Consider the following 22,026-nt stretch of genomic DNA (forward strand, 5'->3'; position numbering starts at 1 on the left):
CTGACCAAAAGAGGAGATAAAAAAAAGAAAGCATCAAAGGCGAGCAAAGGAGAGGGGAGTGTGCAAATGAGCGAGAGGGAAATTCACAGTGTCGATCCCACGCTCCACGTTTGGAACAGTAATGTGGCCACCTGCTTTGCATGCAGCTCCTCACTGTGAGTGAGAGTGAGGTTTTCAGGGGCTGTTGACATTTAGCTGGTGTGGAGGTATTTGCTGTAATATTTTAATTGAGATATACGCGTTTGAATGTTATTCCCGTGCTGATATGATCGTGTGGGTTTTACAATGCAAACCCATCTGGAGTCCAGAAAAGCCTTTTGCCAAAAAAGTAACCTGTGCCCTCCACAGCAACTCGTGTGTTTAGATTTATTCGACAAAAATCACAGAAGAAAACGCGTACATATATCCACTGATCGCGTCTGAACGGGGTCAGGAAAACCGCAAACCTTTAGTGAGCTTCCCCTCCAGCAATCAACCCGATCCCCTTAAAGCGACAGGTGCTCATTGTTTTTCTATCCCACAAGAAACTAATTGTGACATTTTAAATGAAATACCGATGCTTCAGTGCAACAAATACACTGCAAATATTAGGTAAATAATAATTAGGACCTTAACCTGACACTTTTAAATGCAGCTGAATCATTGATCATTGATGAATCCATCATAAACTGATACCATTATGAAATACATCAATTCTTCATATTGCACCTACAGATATTGGTAATAACGAATTATGGGTCCAACATTCAGTGGCAAGATATTTAAGTTAAAGTCGTATGGCGAAGGGTTTGGGCATTTTAAAAGTAAATATCATATATATACATATATACATATATATATATATATATATATATATATATATATGTATATATATATATATATATACATATATATATATATATATACATATATATATATATATATATGCACAGCACAGCACAGGGGGCACACAACGCACAGGCCCAAATGATCACTTTATGCTTTGCCATTACATCCATTCCACATAAGACACAATAGAAAACATATAAACATTTTACGCACGGAACATCAAATTTGCCACTTTCGGTTTTGACTGTATGGCAGTGCATAAAAACCTGAATGTAGCTTACTCTTCAACCAGCTGCAACCTTCACATGCTTCTTAATACGTCAGAAATAAAATGTAAAAAACGGCATGAATTTATATTCACTTACATGAGCTGTTCTTCATCAAAATTGTTTTTTTAACTCAAGTATCTAAAAGGGATACTTGAGTTGTAAAAGTACAAGTATCTTACCAGAAAATGACTTTGGTAGAAGGTGAAGTCACTTTTTTTATATATATAATATTACTTAAGTAAAAGTCTTATAAAAGTATATGACTTTCAAAAGTATCAAAAGTAGTAGTAGGACTGAGACATGGTAGATCAGTGGTAGGGCGAGATGTCTCTAAACTGGAAGGTTGTGGGTTCAATTCCTGACTCTGCTAGTCTATGTGTGTCCTTGAGCAAGACACTTAACCGCATGTGAATGAGTGAATGGCAAAATGATAGTGTAAGAGTAGAAGAGCTCTATATAAATACAGACCGTGAACAACTCTGCTTCTTCTGATTTTATTTGGTAGTAACATGTAACAAAGATGTGTAGTAGTGAAATGTAGAGTAGTCAAAGTTGCTAGAAATTTAAAAAACAAAGTATTTGTACTTTGCTACATGACAACGCTGCTTACTGCTTCATTAAATCGAGCATGAATACATTTCCCGTCACTCTCATTTCAAACATAAACGTTGACTCCGCAACTTTACATTCCCGCGCCCGTACTTGACATAAGACTACGGATGTTTCACATCAAGCACCATGACGTGACAGCGTGATGGCGCCGACGACATCGCTCTCCTCAAAAATGACTTGTCAGAAAAACTGAAGGAAACCACAGTTCTTTATCTGCTCTTGACACAGAGGCCATGATGGACAACGCGAGGAGATATCACAGAGAGCATCAGGACAGTACGCAGTGACATTTACTGCTTTTACAGTGTTTGTTTCTTTGCAGCTATGTGTTAAGAAAGAAAAATAAAATGCTGGACTTTCTCTTAGAGATTGCGAGTAAATTACTCCCAACAGGGAACCATAGCAACCACGGCTTAATGTCTACTCACATGTTCACAACACACACACACACACACACACCTCTGTGCATAGCAAAAAATACATGTTTTTACTGAAAAAAAAAAACAACAACAAAAAAAAACAGAAAAAACAAACGCTTATTGCATTTGAAGAAGTAAAATACACAAATCCTATCGTGTGTGCGTAGGTTACGGCATGAGGCTGAAAAAAAGCCACGGGATATTTTTGGTTCATTGGGAATAAGCATGACGGCGTATCGCCACGGTTACACTTGAGTGACAAAGTTAGGCCGCAAATCCACAACGCCGCAGCGATGCCACCGCATCTGCTAATGGCTCCTCAATGTTGTGGTTCTGTGGCAGAGCGTTAGAAGGGTGTGATGAGTATGTATCTATTGTGCCTGACACAATGAAGACTACCACTGCGCTGTCTCTGCTGCAGAGCGGTGGGCGGACACACTCAATTACAGGCTTCACAAGCAAGCTGTCTAAGACACACACACACACACACACACACACACACACACACACACACGCACGCACACACAGAGAAGGGGGGAGAGAGCTCCAAGACCTGGAACACCTTGATCAGCATGGACTTTCACCATGAAGTCACAAGATCAGCATCTGTTTCACTTCTTCCTTTTCAGAGCTCAGGTCAGAGCAGCCTGACAAAACCTATTTTCTCTGGTGACGCAAGGATGAACTGTTTTCATCGTTCTCTGGCCATTGCTTTGAAAAAAAAAGAAAAAGAAAATGCCTGTGCCACCTGCATTTTAACATATAAGTTCAGTCTGGCACTGTGGCGCGACGATACCATCTTGCCATGCAGCTGAATAGACCATTCATCATCCAGGTGACAGCAGCTCTGAGTCACGACTCGAAAAACAATTCTATCTTTTCCCTTGAGGAGAATTTAGAATTTACCTCTTCCAAACATTATTTAAATATTTTACCCACAGTCTGATTTTGAATAATGTTCCTAAAGCCGTGAAGTGGGAGATTGATTGCTAGGTAGCGGACACTGCGAGCGCTTGTGTGTCATCCTTGGTTGCCTGGTGACGACGGTCCACTGCCATCGATCGGCAGATAAGGGGGTGAGGTGGGGCACAGCAGGGATAAAGAGAAGCTGACAGGTGGCCTGGTCAATGCTGGCCATGCAGAATGTGCAGTGTGCTGTTGTTTCAGCGGGCAAAGGAAATGTCCGCGCTCCTCTGGCAGGACAAAGACGGACACCTTCTCTCTGCTGCCCAGTCCTTTTTTTTTTTTGTTAATTATACATAGTGACACATGTACATGTGTCCGTCAGTATCGCAATTTGGCTGGCGCCATGTTGACGTTTTGCGACAAGACGTTCTTAGGCTCCTATTGGACGATACCACCCGTGAATTTTCATCTACTTTGCTCAAAAGTGGGACATTATTTACGAAAGCAGTGATTGAGAACGTTAACCCCACTAGAAAAATGTTTATGTTCCATAAAGTTCCATTCAAACAGAGTTCTTTTTGCAACCAGTGGAAGAGTAATTTGTTTTATCCAGTAAAACATGTATTATATATATATATATGATTTTGAGATTAGGCAAATTAGAGTGAATGATTTTTTGTCTCTATGTGGCCCAGTGATGGACTGGCGATGTGTCCAGGGGATTGATTGAATTTACTAAGGAGACCAGAAGACGTGTGCATATACACATGTGGAAGACACAGGCAGAAGTGAATAAATATTTACGAGACGGCTACACGCATGTCTCATGTCTGCTTTGTCTCCATGAACCATAGAAACTACACAGAAGAATGTGAATTGAAGTTAAATGTCATCATGAGCAGATGGTTACCAGGCGTTACAAGCAAAAAAAAGACTGAAAACCCTAATGATCAACATGTATTCCTCATTTTGTCAACAGATAAAATGGAAATATGTGGGTCTGAAAGAAGTAGGGAATTCGGAGGCATAGGGACTCTGATAAAAGACATTATCCGCTTATTTTATGGGAAATGTAGGAACATGTGTTGAAAGGGCATGACCTTTACTAGGCACTAGATGTATCGCTTTTCTATAAGACTAATTTTAAAGTTTGCACCGTTTGCAGATCCATACTTTTCCTCTGTTTAAACCACACACACAGTAGAGGTGAATTGGCTAATTATATAAATCTCCATCGCCTTTAAGGTCTTAAAATCGACACCAGCATTGACTGATGAGAGACTATTGACGAACACACAGATAATGATATCCATCCTCTTATTGGCATTTCCATAATGGTCTAATTCCCATGCTGGTAAAAACCCAACGGTAATGCACACGTCTCTGCACGGCCATTGATTTAGATTTATGCTCTCCCTACTGGCATTTGGGTAAATTTGATTGATGTTTTCATGCTTGCGGTCATGAGCCAAGAGGATCGAGGATGCCTCGTTTCCCGCTGAGTCGCTGTTTCAACAAGCCTCTGAGAAACGCAACCAACAGTGTGTTCATCCACTGAACACAGGCACGTTAAAAATGTGCAGTCACCTGTGTTGATGCAGAGCTCCGGGGACGGCAGCATGGGTCAGTCTATCATTACGGTCTGAACTGACCAAGGTAGATACAACAACTGACCAGATACACTATGTATCACACGTAAAACACAGTATCGCAGAGAATAATGCAGTAAGAAGTACTATAAGTACTATGTAATTGACTCAAAGATTCCATTACACCATTGTGACACAAATACACACAAAACATCTCATATTTGTGTTAGTATTTGACTTTAGTGGCACAAATATGACTCGTCCCTTTGGATGAAATAATACTCTGGCATTTAATTTAAATACTCATTCCAAAAAAATGTGTTTTGGGGTGAAATGTTTAGAGAACAGAGTTATTTATGTCCCTTTCCCTCGCAAGGAAGTGCTGATCAGCAGACTTTTCCATCCATCATCCATCCAGATAGATAGATGCAACACCAAACCATAACTATCTTTTTAAATCAGCAATCGCAGCTGCTGTGCCTTGCTACTTGAATTGTTTATAAAAGAAAGGTCGATTAAAATAGTTTGGCCGTAGTTTACTCTGCACAAGTCTAGATTCTTATCACAAGGCACAAACATTCACAAACAAGAAAATCGCTGACTCTCACATTCACACGCACCATCAACGCAGACTCGCGGTAAAACCATAATCTGCAGCGCGTTGGCATTGAGTGAGTTATTTAGTGAATGTATCATGGATTTCATCTCACTACTTAGCGTTGTCATATTCATTTCATTAAGCCGCGGGATTCTTTCTTACACCACAATGGTGCATTGGTGTTTTTACGACTTCAAAAGTGAACCATTCGTCGCGGCTCTTCTTCGCTTCCTGTCACAGATGACGTTTCTCGTCTTCTCGCGCTGCTGTACCATGAATTTCACTTTGGCTTCTCTCACCGTGTGCCGCAGCCGCAGTGACACTAAAAGCTTTTTAGATTTACATCCAGCGACAAATCCGTCAGCGCAGTCAAAGGCGTTTAAAACTCTTAAAGGGGCAGACAGTCTGACATGGGTGGCTGATGTTGTTGTCGCTTTTTTAAAACAACTAATCATGTAAATTAAGCTTGGGTGGGGTGAAGTGAGGGTGGGGAATGCGAAACCACCGACACTTCTCCACACTGTACACACACCGCCCTTATCTGTAGCCCCACACGCCACTAGTTTGTCTCAGGAAGTTGTAGCATGCAACGTGCTGCATGATGGGACAGATATAGTTCTCCAGAGGGGCCTACGAAGCGACTGGTGACAGGCTCTATTTACAGACTACGTGGTACTGAGAGCAGGAAGGGAGACATTTCCTTTTCCCTGGACACGCAGAATGCCACATCAGTGGGGGGGCAAGGGCTGCAAACTGAGATTAGCAGCTACAGTTGCTCCTTGGGGGTGGGGGGGTGGGGGTGGGGGTGTGTGGTGCAGAGAAGAGTGGAAAAAGGAGCGATAAAGGGAGAGACTGGGAGGCAAAAAGAGACTACATTACACTGTACTCCACTTCAGTAGAGTGTAATATGATAAAGCTGCTGAATAATCAAACATGAAGGGGTTACTTATGATAGAAAAGAGGGAAAAGATGCAACAGGGATGTGTCCCAGAACACTGTTACTGTGTGTGCATCATCTTGTAATAACAGGGGGAAGTGAGGGAGAGAAATATGTAGATTTCACAATGTCTCGCAGCTGCCAGAGTGTAATGTTTTACTACGTCCTCCAAAAAAGAAAAAGAGAAGCAGAAAGAATGAAAAAGAATAAAAAAAAAATATGTCATGCATCCTGTTCCACATCTGGCACAACGCCCCTATCTCACATCACAACTTTCTGACTTCAAATGAAAGGTGTGTGAAACAGAGGAAAAAGGGCATCGCTGCGGAACCCATGTCGGGTTATAATATCTGCCTCCCGCCGACTCCCCCAAACACAACAATGTGTCATTGTGTCACGCTGTTTTTATGGCTTTGTTTTCAGGCTTCCTGCTCAAACGCCGGCCCTTTTAGCAGATGTGAAAGTTTGCTTCATAACAAATGGCGGAAAGGGTGTGCTGGTGTATGTGTGTGTGTATGAAACATGGCAAGTGTACTTTTTTTCTTATAAATAGCCAGTAATAGTAGAAAAACACACATCCTCACCTTGACAGTTTTTATTTTCCCTGACGCACACAAACACGCTCACATGTGATGAGCGACAGACGGGGACACACGGCGTATTGTGTTGTGCAAGACGTGATACATCATCTTTTGCAAGAGCAGATGAAGGTTTTGGCTCTGAGAGTGAACACACACGTTTTCTTTCTGCCAACTGTCTCTTCATCGCTGTTCACGCCTCGGTCAGGGTTCATTTTCTGGCTTTGGGCAATGCTGAAGTCAGGAATTTAACTTCCTGTTGTTACATTGTGTTATTTTCGCATGGGGGGGGGGCGGGGGGTTAGATTCCAAGAAATGCTCGTGTAGTAATCTGAAACATTCTTCATCTTTGCCAGGAGAAAAGTATCAGATTCATGTGAATATGAATCACTGATAGCATGATGTGAAGTGCTCTTTGTTTATTATGTTCATAAATTAAAGCAATAATAGCAATAATGTAAAGCAAAAATATGTTACATCTAGGGTTAACTACGGAAGTGCATTGCATTCATTTGAGAAAAAACCCTCCAGTTTTTCTGAGTAATTAATTTTTTGGTTTGTTTTTTGAATATTTTTTTCCCTGTTTTTTTGAGTAATTTTTTTCTGTTTTTCTGACTAATATTTTTCTGTTTTTCGGAGTAATTTTTTTTCTGTTTTTCATGCAATTTTTTTTTCCCCCCTCCTGTTTTTCAGAGTAATTTCTTCTGAATTATCAAGAACTCTCGCAAGAACCTCCAATTTTTTAAAACACTACAATGGGCAAATCACAAAGGCTGCAATTAGGTACAGTACATATGTCATGGAATCCTCTGGGCCCAGAGTTTATTCATTCACTCAAGTGCCAGTCATGCTCAACCATGCTCCTGAGCCATTATTGAATATTGATGTTGATTACAGAGCGGCTCAACTATCACCTTATCGATATCACATACTACTACTGTTTTATTATATTATTTATACAATTATAAAGAAGAAAATAGAATGAGTAATATCTTTGGTGGTAGCTCTCTATATGCTCTAAATATTGCACTATCCATGAGAGACAGATATTTCACCCAAGTTGTTCAGCCCTAAACCACTTTCTTGTGAAAAGATAGCAAAGAATAAAAACACAGCTTGTAAACTTAGACATCAAGTCTTCGTTTCAGCTAAGCTGTAACAAATTCGACATCTAATTTGTGCTGAAAGAATAAAAGACAACAATTGGAAGCACTATTTTCATGGATCCCCCACTGAGTGCGTGGTAAAAACCTGTTTCCTGTTTTTCTGCGAAGTTTCAATTCAAGACTGCGGGGCTGCAGTTTTCATATTTTCACAGGAGACATTTTTTTTGACATGTTTCAAGTAGGAAACGCGCAGGTGGAGCCAGTAACATTACTGAGGGCTGTTCAATTTATGTGAGTCAGCGCAGTGTGACAGTGAACCAGCATGCACCCTTAAACTGAAGAAGCAGAATGGAGCCCAGCTGTTATTGATTAATTGCACCTGTGCTTTTCCTACTGTGACATGTCAAAAGTAACTGTCGTGAAAGAAGCGCCTACGCCCAAGTGGCAACTGAGCGTCACGTCACCCATGAGAACGCCACGTTGACATTTTGCAAGCAGACGTTCAGAGGTGTCACCTCCTTTTGGATGATACCAAAGTGTCATAAGAGAGTGGGCCCATTTAAAGATAAACATTCATACATAAACAGACATATGCTTAAGCATTGTCCATCCATTGTCCTCCACATGAGGGTTGTGGGGGTTGCTGGTGCCAAACCCAGCTGACATAGGACGTAAGGTGGGTTACACCCTGGATAGGTCGCCAGTCCATCACAGGGCCACGTAGAGACAAACAACCATCCACTCTCACACTCACACCTACAGGTTACAGAGTCTAATTTGCCTAATCCCCAAATCTGCATGTTTTTGGACTGTAGGAGGAAAGTGGAAAACCCATGCACCCACGGGGAGAACATGCAAACTCCATGCAGAGAAGGCTCTTGTTGAACCCGGGTGTTCTTGCTGCAAAGGCAAAAATGCTGCTCAGCATTGTCTCCAAAAGGAAATACAGTCTACACATACGATCCAAATTCAGTATTTAGTGCTAATCAGGAGTTTAAAATTCAAGCCGCCTGGAGACCACCTTCACTTCACCTTTGTAGCTGCAAAAACCATGCACCTAAAAACAGCCTCTGTCTCCGCTATCATGAAATGTGCTACTGAACGTGTTAATGCTCACAAAGACTGTTTATCTTTAGATGTCTGTGGTTTGCTTCATTTCCCTCTGCCTGTCAGAGCTGCCACCATGAGCTATACGGCGGGGTTTATGTGTCAGCCATGCTGAACTGCTTTTATGCTATGTGTGAATGCTGGGAGTTTTATATTCACCCAGCCTGCTGCTTTTAAGCAGGGTTAGCTCCGGCTAGTTCCTGTTTGTGTTTGAATTTCACCCCGAGGCGGCGTGCATCCCTGTGAAGACCACAAACCCCACAATTTCCTTTTGACATAATACAACATTTATTATGTGAATTCAAACAAGGAGTGAGCAAAGGTTGTAGATTATAAAACTGAGTCTGACACTCAGTACACACTTTGGGTAATGATTTTTGAGTACAGACAAACAAACATATGAAAGCATGAAGATCTTGCTCAGAAATGAATGCATTTTTTTTTTTTTCATTGCAGGTGCAGGATATCACACCACACTACCTTTAAACATTTCCTCTTCTGAAAACACGGCACGCCTGACACCTGTAGCACAGAGGAATCAGTCAACCAGAACCAAATCACAACCATGCAGTCACCGCTGCGACGAACTCACTGCCTGTACTAATCACTAGTTAAGACAGAGCACCAGGGACTTTTAATACACCCTCCTTCCAACCTCATCCAGTGACTGTGATTTAATTCCTGCAACAGCTTGATTTATAGCTCCTCTGATCCAACACCTTCTCTCCCCAAAAAACACTTCCCCCTCGTGTCTCTGTGCTGCTGCTGCTGCTGCTGCGGCGGCATCTCTCCTCTGCAATACAGCCACTGCACATCTTTAAAGATGACAGTCCAATCTGTCACAGGCACTATGCCCTTTCATGGGAGTTGAAGAGGTTGCACAGGAACAGCAGGAACACAGGAGAGGCAACTTTTTGATTTAAAAAGTAGTTTACACAATTAGACTTGACCCTCTCCGTAAACAGAGAAGTCACATCCGCCCACAGTGAGATCCGTTGTAGTCCCAGTTATAGAATCACTGTCATCCAAGTTAGTGGGAGTCCAACCAAAATGGATTCCAGCTCTGCCTACACTATGTTACCCTTTTCCATGGTTTTAAAATAAGTTAAAAACACACTCTTTTAACAGTTTACGGTGAAAACTTTAGGGTTTTTTTTTTTCAAATTCAAGGCACTTTAATTCCATTGTTGTCACTTGCCTGTGAGCCAAACAAGCACTCTGCAGTTAGAATGAGCGACTCCAGGCAATTTGGAGTGTAGTGCAGCGGCTCTGGAGAAATAGATGGGATTAGCTAATGACAAATGAGATAGGGAGCAGGCAGAGGCAGTGGCTAGTGCATTGGACCATACACCCCAATCATGGCAATCATCCAGCACACGTGTCTGAGCTGCGGTTCTTGTCACCCCCCTGTAATTATTTTCTTCTTTGCTTGATTTTCCTCTGTGTGGATCGATTTATTTTTTTGTTTTCCTCTACCTCCCTTTTTCTCGCTCCCTCCTTCTGTTCTGCCAGACAGTTCATTCCTTCTTTTCTGTCTCCTCCTTCTCCCAGATTTGTTGCTGTTGCGGTCTTTTGGCATTAAGCAGCAGCCCTTTCACAATGGATCCAATTATGTCTGGCTTTCCTGATAAGTGCTACACTGCTGCAGGTTTAAGGTGGAGGAGGTGACTGGAAGTAACTCTTAAATATCAAGGGTGGCCACTCCAGAGGCCCGAAGTAATTGCACTACAGCAGCAGAGAAGAGAAAGGAGGGATGGAGATGCAGAAGCATTTTTTCAAATCTCTTCTGGGGGGGGTTTATGTCTACTCTGTAGGTGCTTTGAATCCTTGAAATCCTTTCTTTGTAAGGCGCTTCATCTTTCAAGTCAAGCACCACTTCACTTGTTGGCTACAAATCACAGAGGCCATGTTTACTTTGAGGTTCCTGATGATCAAAACAAAAAGACTAAATGTATGTATTGATTTCTTCTTTGGTGAGATATTTTGTCTGGATGGTGGTGGATGCAGCGCATGTGAAGGCTTACATTGATAGCTGCCTCATTTGCATTCCCTGACTCCGATGCTAATGTGGCTGAACAAGTGCACACAGAGAAATCTCTCATTCAAATCAGGAACAGTTCATGAGCAACACACAGCTCTGGCCCAAGTCTGCCAGCCACAAAGACAACACTAAAGTGACTCCTGCTCAACTGCGACTGCAAAGGATCGCCAGGTCGCCAGATGTCCAGAGAGGCGGCCGGTCACAGCTTACAAGTCAAATCCCATTTCTCTGACACCAAAACGTGACACAGTAAAGCGGGAGTGGGAGAAGCTGCAGAGCGAAATAAACAGCAGACCCCACATTCAATGACGCCTTTTAATCCCCACTGTGGAGACGACGTGGGGATAAATCACGTTGAACCATGGCAGAGTGACTGCAGCCTGAAAAAAAGGCCCACTAATGAGGGCGATGAGGAAAAGTAGAATTAGATTTATTAGATGTGACCTTGAGTATTGCTCCAATGGTGATTTCTCATCACCACACACAGGTGCCTGTTAGTTATAGACAGTGCTGTCCTGCAGAGTCAGTGTGAGCATAATTTGATGGACAACCTCAGCCATGAAAGATGAGGTCAGACGTGTCAGGGTTGAAGATGCAGGTTCAGAATTGAGCATCTTCTCCTCTTCCAACTCTGGCTTAACTTTTGTTGACACCATTTTTACAGAGGCAAAAAGAAGGATAGAGACCCCGCCACTCCCTCAGTCTATTTATAGAAAGACACATTCCTCCATATGCCATTGCTCTGCTCCATGATGCCTATCCTTCCTGAAAATGAATGTTAATTCCATTAGTGATGGAACATCACCATAAGGCAGCACCGCTGCACCTCTAAGCACCTGAGGATCATGTTGTGGTAAATCTGCTTGGAGTATATGATCTACTAATGGATTCCAGCACCCATTCCTGTGCACACTAACTCACTTGATTGTGCATGAATGTGGCACACAATGAGCTCTGTAAATGGCACAACATAGTTCAATGATAGCAGATATGTCTAGACAGCTGCAGAGAGCAAAACCAATGCCTCTGTCAAATCAGCTATGAGTTGCTTCTCCAACACAAAGTACAAAGCACATGCATGGACCGCATCCCTAATGAGTCAACATGACATGCACGGGCTGCGGAGGTTAATGGTGCAATCAGACAGGTCCAATCGTGAGCTTAGTTAGCCAATATTACAACACACCTCTACACGGATGTTGAAGTAAAGACATGTTAACACAAGACCTTCAACAACAGTGTAACGTTTCATTTAACGAGGGGGGAAAAAAGTGTTGTTTGTGGCCATTCGTGCGTAAAAATGACCAAATGCTCATTAACATGAGAGTTATGGAACAGTTCTTACCTTCAGAGTTTGAAGGGACCCATGCTCTGTGATGAGAAGCTGCAGTGATGAAGAGTTGTGGAGCTGAACGCCAGCAGGGTTACATCACCTGCACCGCCGAAATATCTCTTTTCTTCGCGTTCGAGTTAAGCGGCGCCGAGTCCTGCGGTGAGAGGCGGCGATGATCCAAACCCCACAGAACTCATCGGAAACAGACACAAACGGATCTGTCTTCGGCGCACTCCTGTGTATGAGCTATGCGGGCATTTCACGCCACATTACACCCTGCGAGCCCCCCTCCTGGCGCAACTCGGAGCCAAGTTATGGATCTGGTGTGTGCGTCGGAGCAGCTGGTCGCAGTTGAACCGCGTGCCAGGCTTGTGTTGATGCCCCAGCTGTGCAGCGATCACCATCACTTACACTGCGGAGCCACAGTCCCTCCTATCGGCAGCCTCACAGCAACACCACAGTCCGTCCACATGCAGCCACGCAACATTACACACGCACGCCATAAACAACACGGTGAGCTGTTTCGCATATCAGTGCGCAAAATGCGCAGGCATGCGATAACGCCCTCATTAACTCCAAAAAGAAAATGAGTGTTTCATTGTTTGGTCTAGTTGTGTTACATTTTTTTGTGTATATAAATGAAGTGCTACTGCAGTTAATTATAAGTTTAATGTTTGTTCGTTTGCACACTACCTAACATAACCCTACACTACTGTAATTAGAAAACAAAGCGAGAAATTATTTATGTAATTGGGTGGTGATTAAATATGTCATGTGTCAGTCACGTGACTTTTTGTTTTTAAAAAACAAATCTGGACACTTGTGTGATTTGTCCATGTTATTTATTTAATTATGTATTGCTGCTTTAGTGACTCATAAGTTTACAGCTCGCTTTGTGTTTTAAGTTTCTGTGCTATAACATATTTACTAAGCTACTTAATCAGGATTATTGTTATTCACGTCTACGTTTTATTAAGATAACGACCACCTAATGTATAGTTATTATTGGTTTGTTTTTTTGGTTTATAATGCAATTACATTGGTTTAAAAACACTACATTAAATCAAAACGGTCAGTGTTTTAAATTTCGTCATGCATTATGACTTCACTCACATTTAAAAAAAATTCCCACAGCACGTGAAGGCAGCATTGCTCAGTCCTGCCCTACCAGGAAGACGAGGAGGACCTAAAGACAAAACACGGTATGAGACTTTTACCAATATTGTCTTTCACATAACATGGGTATTATATTAAATAGCTTGAATATAGTACTATTGTGGTTGTATTTAACTAAAGGGAGGGGAAAATATGATGAACGTATTGACAAAGAGAGCAGTGTGGACTGTTGACTTATCTGTTAAACTTCACACAAGGACACACATTAAACATGAATACAGTGACAATGAATGGAAATGTTCAGGAAAATACTGTATACTGTCAGTAATTTAAACCACAAAACGAATTATTTTAGGTTATAGACATGTCATAACTCTTAAAAGACCATATGTTGATTTTCATTATCTGAGGCAGCGATTCATGAGAATAGAGGTAAGCCAATGTGTGTTGTCCATGTTTAGTTGTAATAAACTATACAGTAGATGTACAGTATGTGGATTGTTTAGTAAATTGTTTTTGTGTGATTGTGCAGCCCTATCTCATCAGCAATCTGGTCATTCCAGGAGATTCTCATGGAATTCCCCCTCCTTCATGCATCACTATATAACAGGAACAGAGGGGAAGAGGCCCAAAAGTAAAAGGAAGACACTCTTTCTATCACTGCACAACGACCACAACAATGGACAGTCAGGAGGTGGGGGATTTACTGGAGGAGTGTGTCAATACAGCAGCAGCAGCTCATCAACAGTCCTCACAGTCCACTGAGGCAGCGAGGCAGAATTACCACAGCTGCAAAGGTCAGGCACACGATGGTGCTATTTCATCAATTTTACATGAACGTCAGTTTCTTGTTTATATGCATATGTTTACACTTATTTTATGCATATATGTTATGTTAGTTTTTTTGTAATATTCTCATTCCTTGCATATATGCATATGTTTACACTTATTTTATGCATATATGTTATTTTAGTTTCTTGTAATATTTATATTTTTCTTATGTATATTTATACTTTTCTACTTTATGCTGGTGTTTTTGAGTGGACAGCAAAGTAAGAATTTCATTGTACAGGGAAACGTGTTTCTTTACTGTGCATATGACAATAAACACTTTGAATCTTGAATCTTGAATCTTGAATCTTTAGGATTTGGATGAGGATCAGTGAGGAATTAAGCCCGTTTAACTTCCACACCTGGGGTTTGTTAATTCAACATACAGTTTTGCAGAATTTTTCGGGCAGGTTGTGAAAGAAAGCAACCTTCTTTACAGTATTTTTACAAATTATGTTACGTCAAGTCAAATACCCCCACCTTTCGCCCCATGTCAGCTGCGATTGGCACTAGTGCCCCCCGCAACCCTCAAGTGGAGGATAAAGCGGTAGAAGATAAATTTGGGCACGGGGCTTCAACATATGTTGTGCTCATGAAACCTCTGCATCGCCACAAGGACTAACTCTTATTTCCCGTAGGCTCGCTGTGTGCAGAACTGGCTTCCCTCCTGCAGGAGGCGATGGACATGAAGTGGCCCTTTGTGCCAGAGAAGTGGCAGTACAAGCTGTCAGTCAGTGCCAAAGACAAAACCAACCTTAATGACCTGATCAGCAAGCACCTACCACAACTCCTGGTAAACAGTCACAGAACATCAGCGTTACTCAGTGCCTTGTTCTTAGAACAAATTACGCGTGTTCACTCCATGTGTTTATGCTGTTGTCAGGCTGTTCTGAAGGCCTCCATCATGGCTCAGGAAGCGCGCACGGCACAGGCAGTGGTTTTCTTAGTGGACCGTTTCCTCTACTGGACAGATGAGTCGAGTCGCCTGCTCAAGATCACAAAGCTGCTCCACAGATGCCACCCTGACACTCCCGTGGCCCCCCAGCTGGTCATACGACAAGCCAGGGTCTACCTCAACTCTGGTACAGTGTGGTGTAGTTTTCTTACATATTCTTAACATATTCTTCAGACAGTATTACGTAACTTTTAAACATAAACAAATGTCTGTTACGGTCAAACTATTGTAAATCGAGTTTACGCAATGCTGATTAGGCCTATCAGCTCCACTTGTCGCTCTCTAGATTTCTCCATATAGTGGGGTTTATAGTAGGGGTTGTGTCACTCAGTGATTTGTTTTATGTCAACGCAGACGGGGGCAACCGCAACACTGCACTAGTAAAGTAAACAGATTGGAGTTCAGCATTTTCGGATCAAAGGGAAGATGATAACGTTCAAATAATGTTACACGGTTGCTGTTCACAAGTCAAAACAGAGGCAGAATGTAACAACAACAAAATCACATACTGCAGCTTGTGTGGATTTAATTATTTACAGCACACTCATTAAAGTTGAAAATATGTCAACACCTTATTCATCCTCACTTAAAAAAACCTGACCTGAAAGCATGTGAAACAGTGATAGGTCTCGTTTTCACTTGTGCTAAGCACTTTGTGATTCTTGTTTTTGGTGCCGAGCCACTGACACTGACTAAACGTGCAGGGTCTCATCAGTGTAATTGCTGTGTTGAGAGATTACTGTGATTAGTGTAAACTCATTGCATGTGATAGGTCGCACATTTTTATTATTGAGACGTCTGATTTATGTTTTGGTTACACGGAGTTTGATAAATGTGAACATACTCATGCTCATCTTCCCGACAGGCAAACTGCAGAAGGCAGAGTACATCCTGAGTCGTCTTATCAACAGCAGCGGAGCCACAGGTAAGATCCCTGCTATGTCATTCTTATTGCCCTTAATGATGGAGATTATTTTTTTATACACTGTATATCATATGCTGGAAAAAAAGCTAATTTATTTGTAATATGCAGGTTGTTGGTTGTACCACTCTGAAAGTGACAGGGCTCTTGTGCAGGCTGTCAGCGTTCAAGTGCGTGGGATGATTTTGCAAAAGCTCGGTAGGATCATTTTAACTAGATTCAGAAAAGTGAAACTTACGGCCTCATTTTTTGCCACTATATTTACGGTGTTTGTGTGCCGCTTTAGGCCTGTGGTTACAGGCTGCAGAGTTGATCTGGGCCTCTCTGGTCGGCTACTACTCCCTTCTTCAGCCTGATAAAAAGGTAGTTCAGACACACATGTTGCAGTGAATTGTCTGACATTAAGAGTTTTTAGACTAGTTTTTGATTATAAACCTTTGTGCTGCTTGCCCGGTTATTTTATAGGGCATTTCAACTTCACTTGGAATACTGGCCAACATATTAGTGTCAATGAATGACGAGGACTTTCGTGCCTTTAGGACAAATCAAAATATCGATTTGGTGAGTCGAACTCATATGTTTCTTTAAATTGAACTGGCTTTGCTTAAGTTGTTTATTCTGTTTTTCTGTTGCAGCAATCTTTACTTGGGACTGTTAGTCATCGCCTTCTTTCAGCGGCACAGGCAGCAAAGATGGCAGTGGTTTACAGCCAGTACACTTCACTCTATGTGTTGACTAATGTGGTAAGACGTTCTACTAATTGGTCTGTTGGTGTGTGACCCACGGTTGCCTGCAACTGACAGACGTTCATGAAGTCAAATAGTCACAACAGAGACAAGGCAAGAGGAATTTCCACTGAGAGACTCTTCTTTTTTTTCTTTTTTTTTAGGCAACTCAAGGAACCTGCTTGTTATCATACAGTTTTTCAACTGAGTGCCTTGACTCGCAAAGGGAGTCTTTCCTCCAGCAGGCCAGGGAGGCATTTGCAATCGGTCTGCTCACCAAAGGAGAGGGTGAGCAGGTCACAAGCCAGCAGGAGCTCCACACCTTCCTCAAAGCTGCCTTTTCCCTTACTGTCACTCATAAATGGCTTGGCACTCCCCAGGAGGTTGTGGTTCAGGCGACACAAGCTTGCCAAAAAGCTTTAGCCAACTTCTATGATTACTGCCATGCAGATAAGCAAGACAAAGATAGCCTCTGTACTGCGATCATACGCTCGGTAACCCGGGTCAAGCATCTGCTGCAAGTGGAGCCCTTCATTAATTCGGATATGGCGTCTTTTATTCCTGACAGCTACAGGGATATCAAAGACACTTCAGTAAATTTCACTCTGGCAAGTTTCTCGAAGGTGATGCAGAGATTTCAGAAGTTCCATGCGTCACTATGCAAGACAACCGACCGAAACTGTAAAAGTAACAAAGATGAGATGGATGGGGCAAGGCTGTGTATAACTGCATTGGGGACAACCCTTGGTACACTTAACACAGAATGTGGCACTGAGGCTTTAAAAGTGTCCAAAGCTACACCTGAAGGAGATGATTCATCAGCTGTGCATCCACAGCAAAATCCCAACCAGTGCCCCACTCTAGGAAGCACTGATGACCTTGGCTCGTCATGGCAGAACTTTTCTTTGAGTAGTTCTGGTTTCTCTTGGCCCAGCAGCAGTGGGTACACAGGAAGTGGTGTCTTAGGAGGTGGAGCAAATACAAGAGATCAAAACAATCTGACCACTGAGGTTGATGAAGAAAAAGCAGACAGCATGTTTCAGTTCCCTGATAAAAACAAGAAGCGAGACTTGAATGGGTATAGCTCCAGTGTAAATTCTAGTCAATTTCCAAGGTTCACTGCGTCCGCCACTTCCTCGTCGAATGTGAGTAGTGATTCAGAGAGATTTGAAGTGATGCAAGCTGGAGTAGAAACACTAGACACTGACGACTGGATGCTCACTGGTGCTGGATTGGCACAGAAACCGACGAGTGTTGAAGGAGAACCACAATCCCTGTCTGAGCTAACTCTCAGGACATCCTCCAGCTCACTCAACAACAGTCTCAGTTCCCAGTCATCATGGGAAAAAATGTCCACTGACATGAATTCCCCCACAAACGGAAAACCTCAACCCACTGGACTATCAAAAGCAGGAACCAGCCAAAGTAGCAAGTCACAGGAGTCAGACGGGAGCTTCTGTCTCTTGGAAACACTTGATTCTGAAACCAGTGATGTCGCTCGTGGTCCCACATTCAAAGATCATACATCAGGCGGGGAATATGGAGCATCTTCTAAGCCACAAAACCCAAACATTGACACAGCTGACTCTGTCACACCTGCTGCCAAGAGTTCTTCAGCCACCCCTCACCCAAATATGTCCCAGTGTGCCTCCACTGAAACGTCCACAGACATTTCATTTGAGATGGTGGAGGTGAATGAAGTCTCCTCTACAGAAAAAGGGGATTCCACTCAGGTGAAGAACCCCTGGTGCTACAGCTGCCTGATGCACAGCACCAACGGTGGCAATACCCCAAAGAGGCAATATTTGTTGTCGCACAAGGATTACCGAGCACTTCTGGCTGGTGTTTGCCATGAATGTTTGCTCAAGAGGTTACACAGTGATGCAGTGCAATTCAAACTTAAGGAGGACAAAACTTCCTACAGTAAGTATTAATTAAGTCCCATCCTTTCTTCTTTTTTTTAAATTGTACATCTTTTTAGACATGTTAGGTGTATAGAATGGTTAATGGGCTAAGATAGCGTAACCAGTTGGGTCTATAATTGTACATAATTCTACTATATTTGTTGCATTAATTGTAACTCGCTGTTCCTTAGGTGCTCTTCAGCTAAAGTTCTCCAAGGCCAATGGACTGTGGACAGCGAGGGAGACCTGTGTCTACATCGGAGAGCCAATGGGGATGCAGGGCAAGCAGAGAACAGCAATATGGGTGCAGTTTTTACACCAGGAGGAGAGGCTGAGCAGGTTACATTACACACACACGCATAACAACCCATAAACGGTGAATTGGTCTCGATTTGTCTGCACATTATTGTCCATAGTTATGTGGGCAAGGACTATCTGAAACCGAAGCAAATCCAGTTCCACCTGAGAGACGTGGAGCGACAGATGACAGCCCAGTACTACGTGACCGAGTTTAACAAGAGACTCTACGACAAAGATGCCATGGCCCAGATCTTCTTCATACCCTCAGAAGCACTGCTGGTGAGGAGGCCGAGTTATGAAGATATAATCCACAAAACCCGCATGTCGTACATCAAACAGAATGATAAACGCTGATATGTTTAAATTAAAATTACATCAGCAGAGTGCAGGACCATCCACAGAGGCAGATTTGATTAAACTCCCCGCCAGCCCCCACCGACATGCTTCACTTTTTAATTTATACTTATTAATATAGAAGTTTCTGTGAGCTGTAGAAAAGTAAAAATGGGAAAAATCAGTTTATAATATATAGATCTAGTCCATTCTTACCTTTACATCATATTATTTATACTTTAATGCCAGGATGAGAATTTAAAGATGTTTCCTGCAACTGAAACCTTTGGTGAGTTGCGCTTTATTTTATATTTTAGTATACATAGTAACAATAGACATCACCCTTTCCTAACATAATATAGAATCCCCCAGAGATTACATAGAAACATATTTATTTACTACTATTGTTATAGGAATGTTAATGAGTTGCATACGTTTTTGACAAGGAACTTAATATTCTGTTCCTCTCGTGAACAGATTTTGAATGAAAATGAGATTGTGGGCTGTGTGACGGTGGAGCCCTACATGCTCGGTGACTTTGTCAAACTAACAAACAACAAAGAGAAGAAGGACAAGCGTTTCCACGCAACAGAATATGGCCTCGCCTTCGGACACTTCACCTACCTGTTCTCTGACCGCCAGGAAGTTGTTGTCGACCTGCAAGGTGCGTTTGTTTCTCATTTCTGAGACCAGCCATGTACAATGAAATGGTGTTTTTTTAAAAAAGATGTAAAGCATTATCGTCCCTTTTTTTTTGTTCCACAGGATGGGTGACCGCCAATGGCAAAGGGCTGACCTACCTCACTGACCCGCAGATCCACTCCACGAAGGTTCCTCAGGGTCCCTCCAACTTCTCTGCCCGAGGCCTCAGGTACTTCCTGGAGGAGCAGCATGGGCCAGAGTGCAATGGCATTTGCGAGCTGCTCAACCTCCCTCCAGTGGTCGGCGGGTCACATGTTCTACCCTAAAAAGTGAAAAGATATTATGTCAGTGATGCTGTGTGAGCAGTTTCTGAAACTAGAACCGATGAGCTAAACTACACTACTACTGTGCGTACTGTGTTTTAGATATCGTTGTGGTTTGCATGTTCGTCTGTTCCTCTTAATTTATCATAATTAACAATAAAATAATGTATTTTCAGTTACCTAGTCCTAGATACACTAGGTAACCTCGGGTTTTGTTTTTGATAGCCATAGAATATCAGAAAAGATATTAACTGAATCAATATTTCTGCAGTGTACTAAAACAAGAATAGGTTTTAGGCAAATGCAGACTTGCAAATTAAAAGTGAAATCCTCGAATTTCTGAATGTTGTGCTACACTAAACTGTTAACAATGTGGTACCCGTGTTAACATGGGTGTTATTTTTGTTTTGCCCTATAGAATAATTGTTATATGTATATAAACAGATTTTTGGCCTGGAATAGTTTTTTACACAGTGTTTGACACAAAATAAATAAAATATAGAGTTTTGCAATCTTTCACTGTCTGGTTTATATTTGAGTGGATTGTTGTCGAACTGGACTGACAGTAGGAATCACCTGACTCTGAATCATTAGCACGGTGTTGATCACGGTCTTTCCATTGCTCCTGCATGTGATCTGATTTGTTTTTTCTATTTGTCATCTGCAGGTAAACAAACAAATACTCTTTAAAAGACGTCGCGAAGGATTTGTTAAGTGTAAACAGGCTGTGCATATACATTTTAACTTGTTATGACTATTCCCAGTGACTGGGTTAGGACCCAAAAGGTTTTGCTGATATATTCTTTTGATTGGATTTTTTTTTTTAACTGGAATTTATTTGTAATTGCAAAAAGCATGCACACAGCTGGTTTACCATTTCACAATAAGTTTAGCTGTCACAGAAATGGCATATTTATATAACAACCCATTGTCATTATAAAAAAAAGAATTGCTTTAATTGATAAGAATCAAATGATCTTTGATACACTTCCTGATGTCAGGTGACTGACGTGGGCTTGTTGGTCAGATAACCTTTGTTATAATGAAGGTTTCTTGGTCATTTATCAACATTGTTCTGCCCAGAACATAAAGTAACCATTATTGTTTAAGTCAAAGGTAATAGTGGAAAGAAAAGAAAAATATTAATTCACAAAAAATAATAAAGGACTGTGTTAATCATAAAGAGAGTGATGCCTTTGGTTTGAATAACAACATAACCCGTGACATCTAGGTGCTCCATGCAGGCCAAAGGTGCAATCACACACCCACACCTGCACATCATATGACTGTGATGTCATCCCCTGATCGGCATCCTCTTTTTAACACAAAAAAACGGAACAGAGTCCAGTTCGGGATTTGTCGCCTACTCGGCATGTTGAGAATAAACAAATTCCTCACCCCTGTCCCACTGAGCTCTCTCCCTCTCCTCATAAACACTATGTGACATAAGCTTTTTCACAGAAAAGCTGAGAAACTGTGTGTTTTTGCACTGTGTGCTCAGTGAAATGTCATGTACTGTGCATTTCAAGTCAATATGTTCAAGGTTTGGTCATTGAACCTGTGTAAATATAATATTTTCTAAAAGTTGTACAGAAAGTTTCCTGCATAGATGTATTTTATGTGTATTGTGCAATACAAATTATTTACTTTTG

At 41.9% G+C, this 22,026-nt stretch overlaps 1 protein-coding gene across 4 annotated transcripts; it reads left to right on the plus strand.

The window, feature by feature from the left end:
* The first annotated feature begins 12,205 nt into the window (after window positions 1-12,205).
* alpk1 (alpha-kinase 1) lies at window positions 12,206-20,891 on the plus strand. Of its 4 annotated transcripts, none has more exons than XM_044021118.1 (15): window positions 12,206-12,836; window positions 13,458-13,525; window positions 13,972-14,236; window positions 14,909-15,063; window positions 15,154-15,352; window positions 16,091-16,150; window positions 16,259-16,345; window positions 16,434-16,510; window positions 16,613-16,708; window positions 16,783-16,890; window positions 17,037-18,795; window positions 18,968-19,115; window positions 19,193-19,355; window positions 19,887-20,073; window positions 20,175-20,891. In XM_044021118.1, the coding sequence occupies exons 3-15, from the start codon at window positions 14,119-14,121 to the stop codon at window positions 20,375-20,377; spliced, it is 3,360 nt and encodes a 1,119-aa protein (XP_043877053.1). In that variant the 5' UTR covers window positions 12,206-12,836; window positions 13,458-13,525; window positions 13,972-14,118; the 3' UTR covers window positions 20,378-20,891. The 4 variants fall into 4 exon arrangements, with proteins under 4 accessions (XP_043877053.1, XP_043877054.1, XP_043877055.1 ...); XM_044021119.1 differs by having other exon boundaries at window positions 14,003-14,236; XM_044021120.1 differs by having other exon boundaries at window positions 14,050-14,236.
* The last annotated feature ends 1,135 nt before the right edge of the window (window positions 20,892-22,026 follow it).

This window comes from Solea senegalensis, linkage group LG3, assembly GCF_019176455.1.
Source record: "Solea senegalensis isolate Sse05_10M linkage group LG3, IFAPA_SoseM_1, whole genome shotgun sequence".
NCBI lineage: Eukaryota > Metazoa > Chordata > Actinopteri > Pleuronectiformes > Soleidae > Solea > Solea senegalensis.

Excerpts from the sequence above, each read along its gene's own strand:
- alpk1 (XM_044021118.1), top strand. The coding sequence starts at position 14,119 with ATGGACAGTCAGGAGGTGGGGGATTTACTGGAGGAGTGTGTCAATACA. Across the intron at positions 16,511-16,612 it reads TTCTTCAGCCTGATAAAAAG|GGCATTTCAACTTCACTTGG; the intron begins GTAGTTCAGACA and ends GTTATTTTATAG. Across the intron at positions 18,796-18,967 it reads GGAGGACAAAACTTCCTACA|GTGCTCTTCAGCTAAAGTTC; the intron begins GTAAGTATTAAT and ends GCTGTTCCTTAG.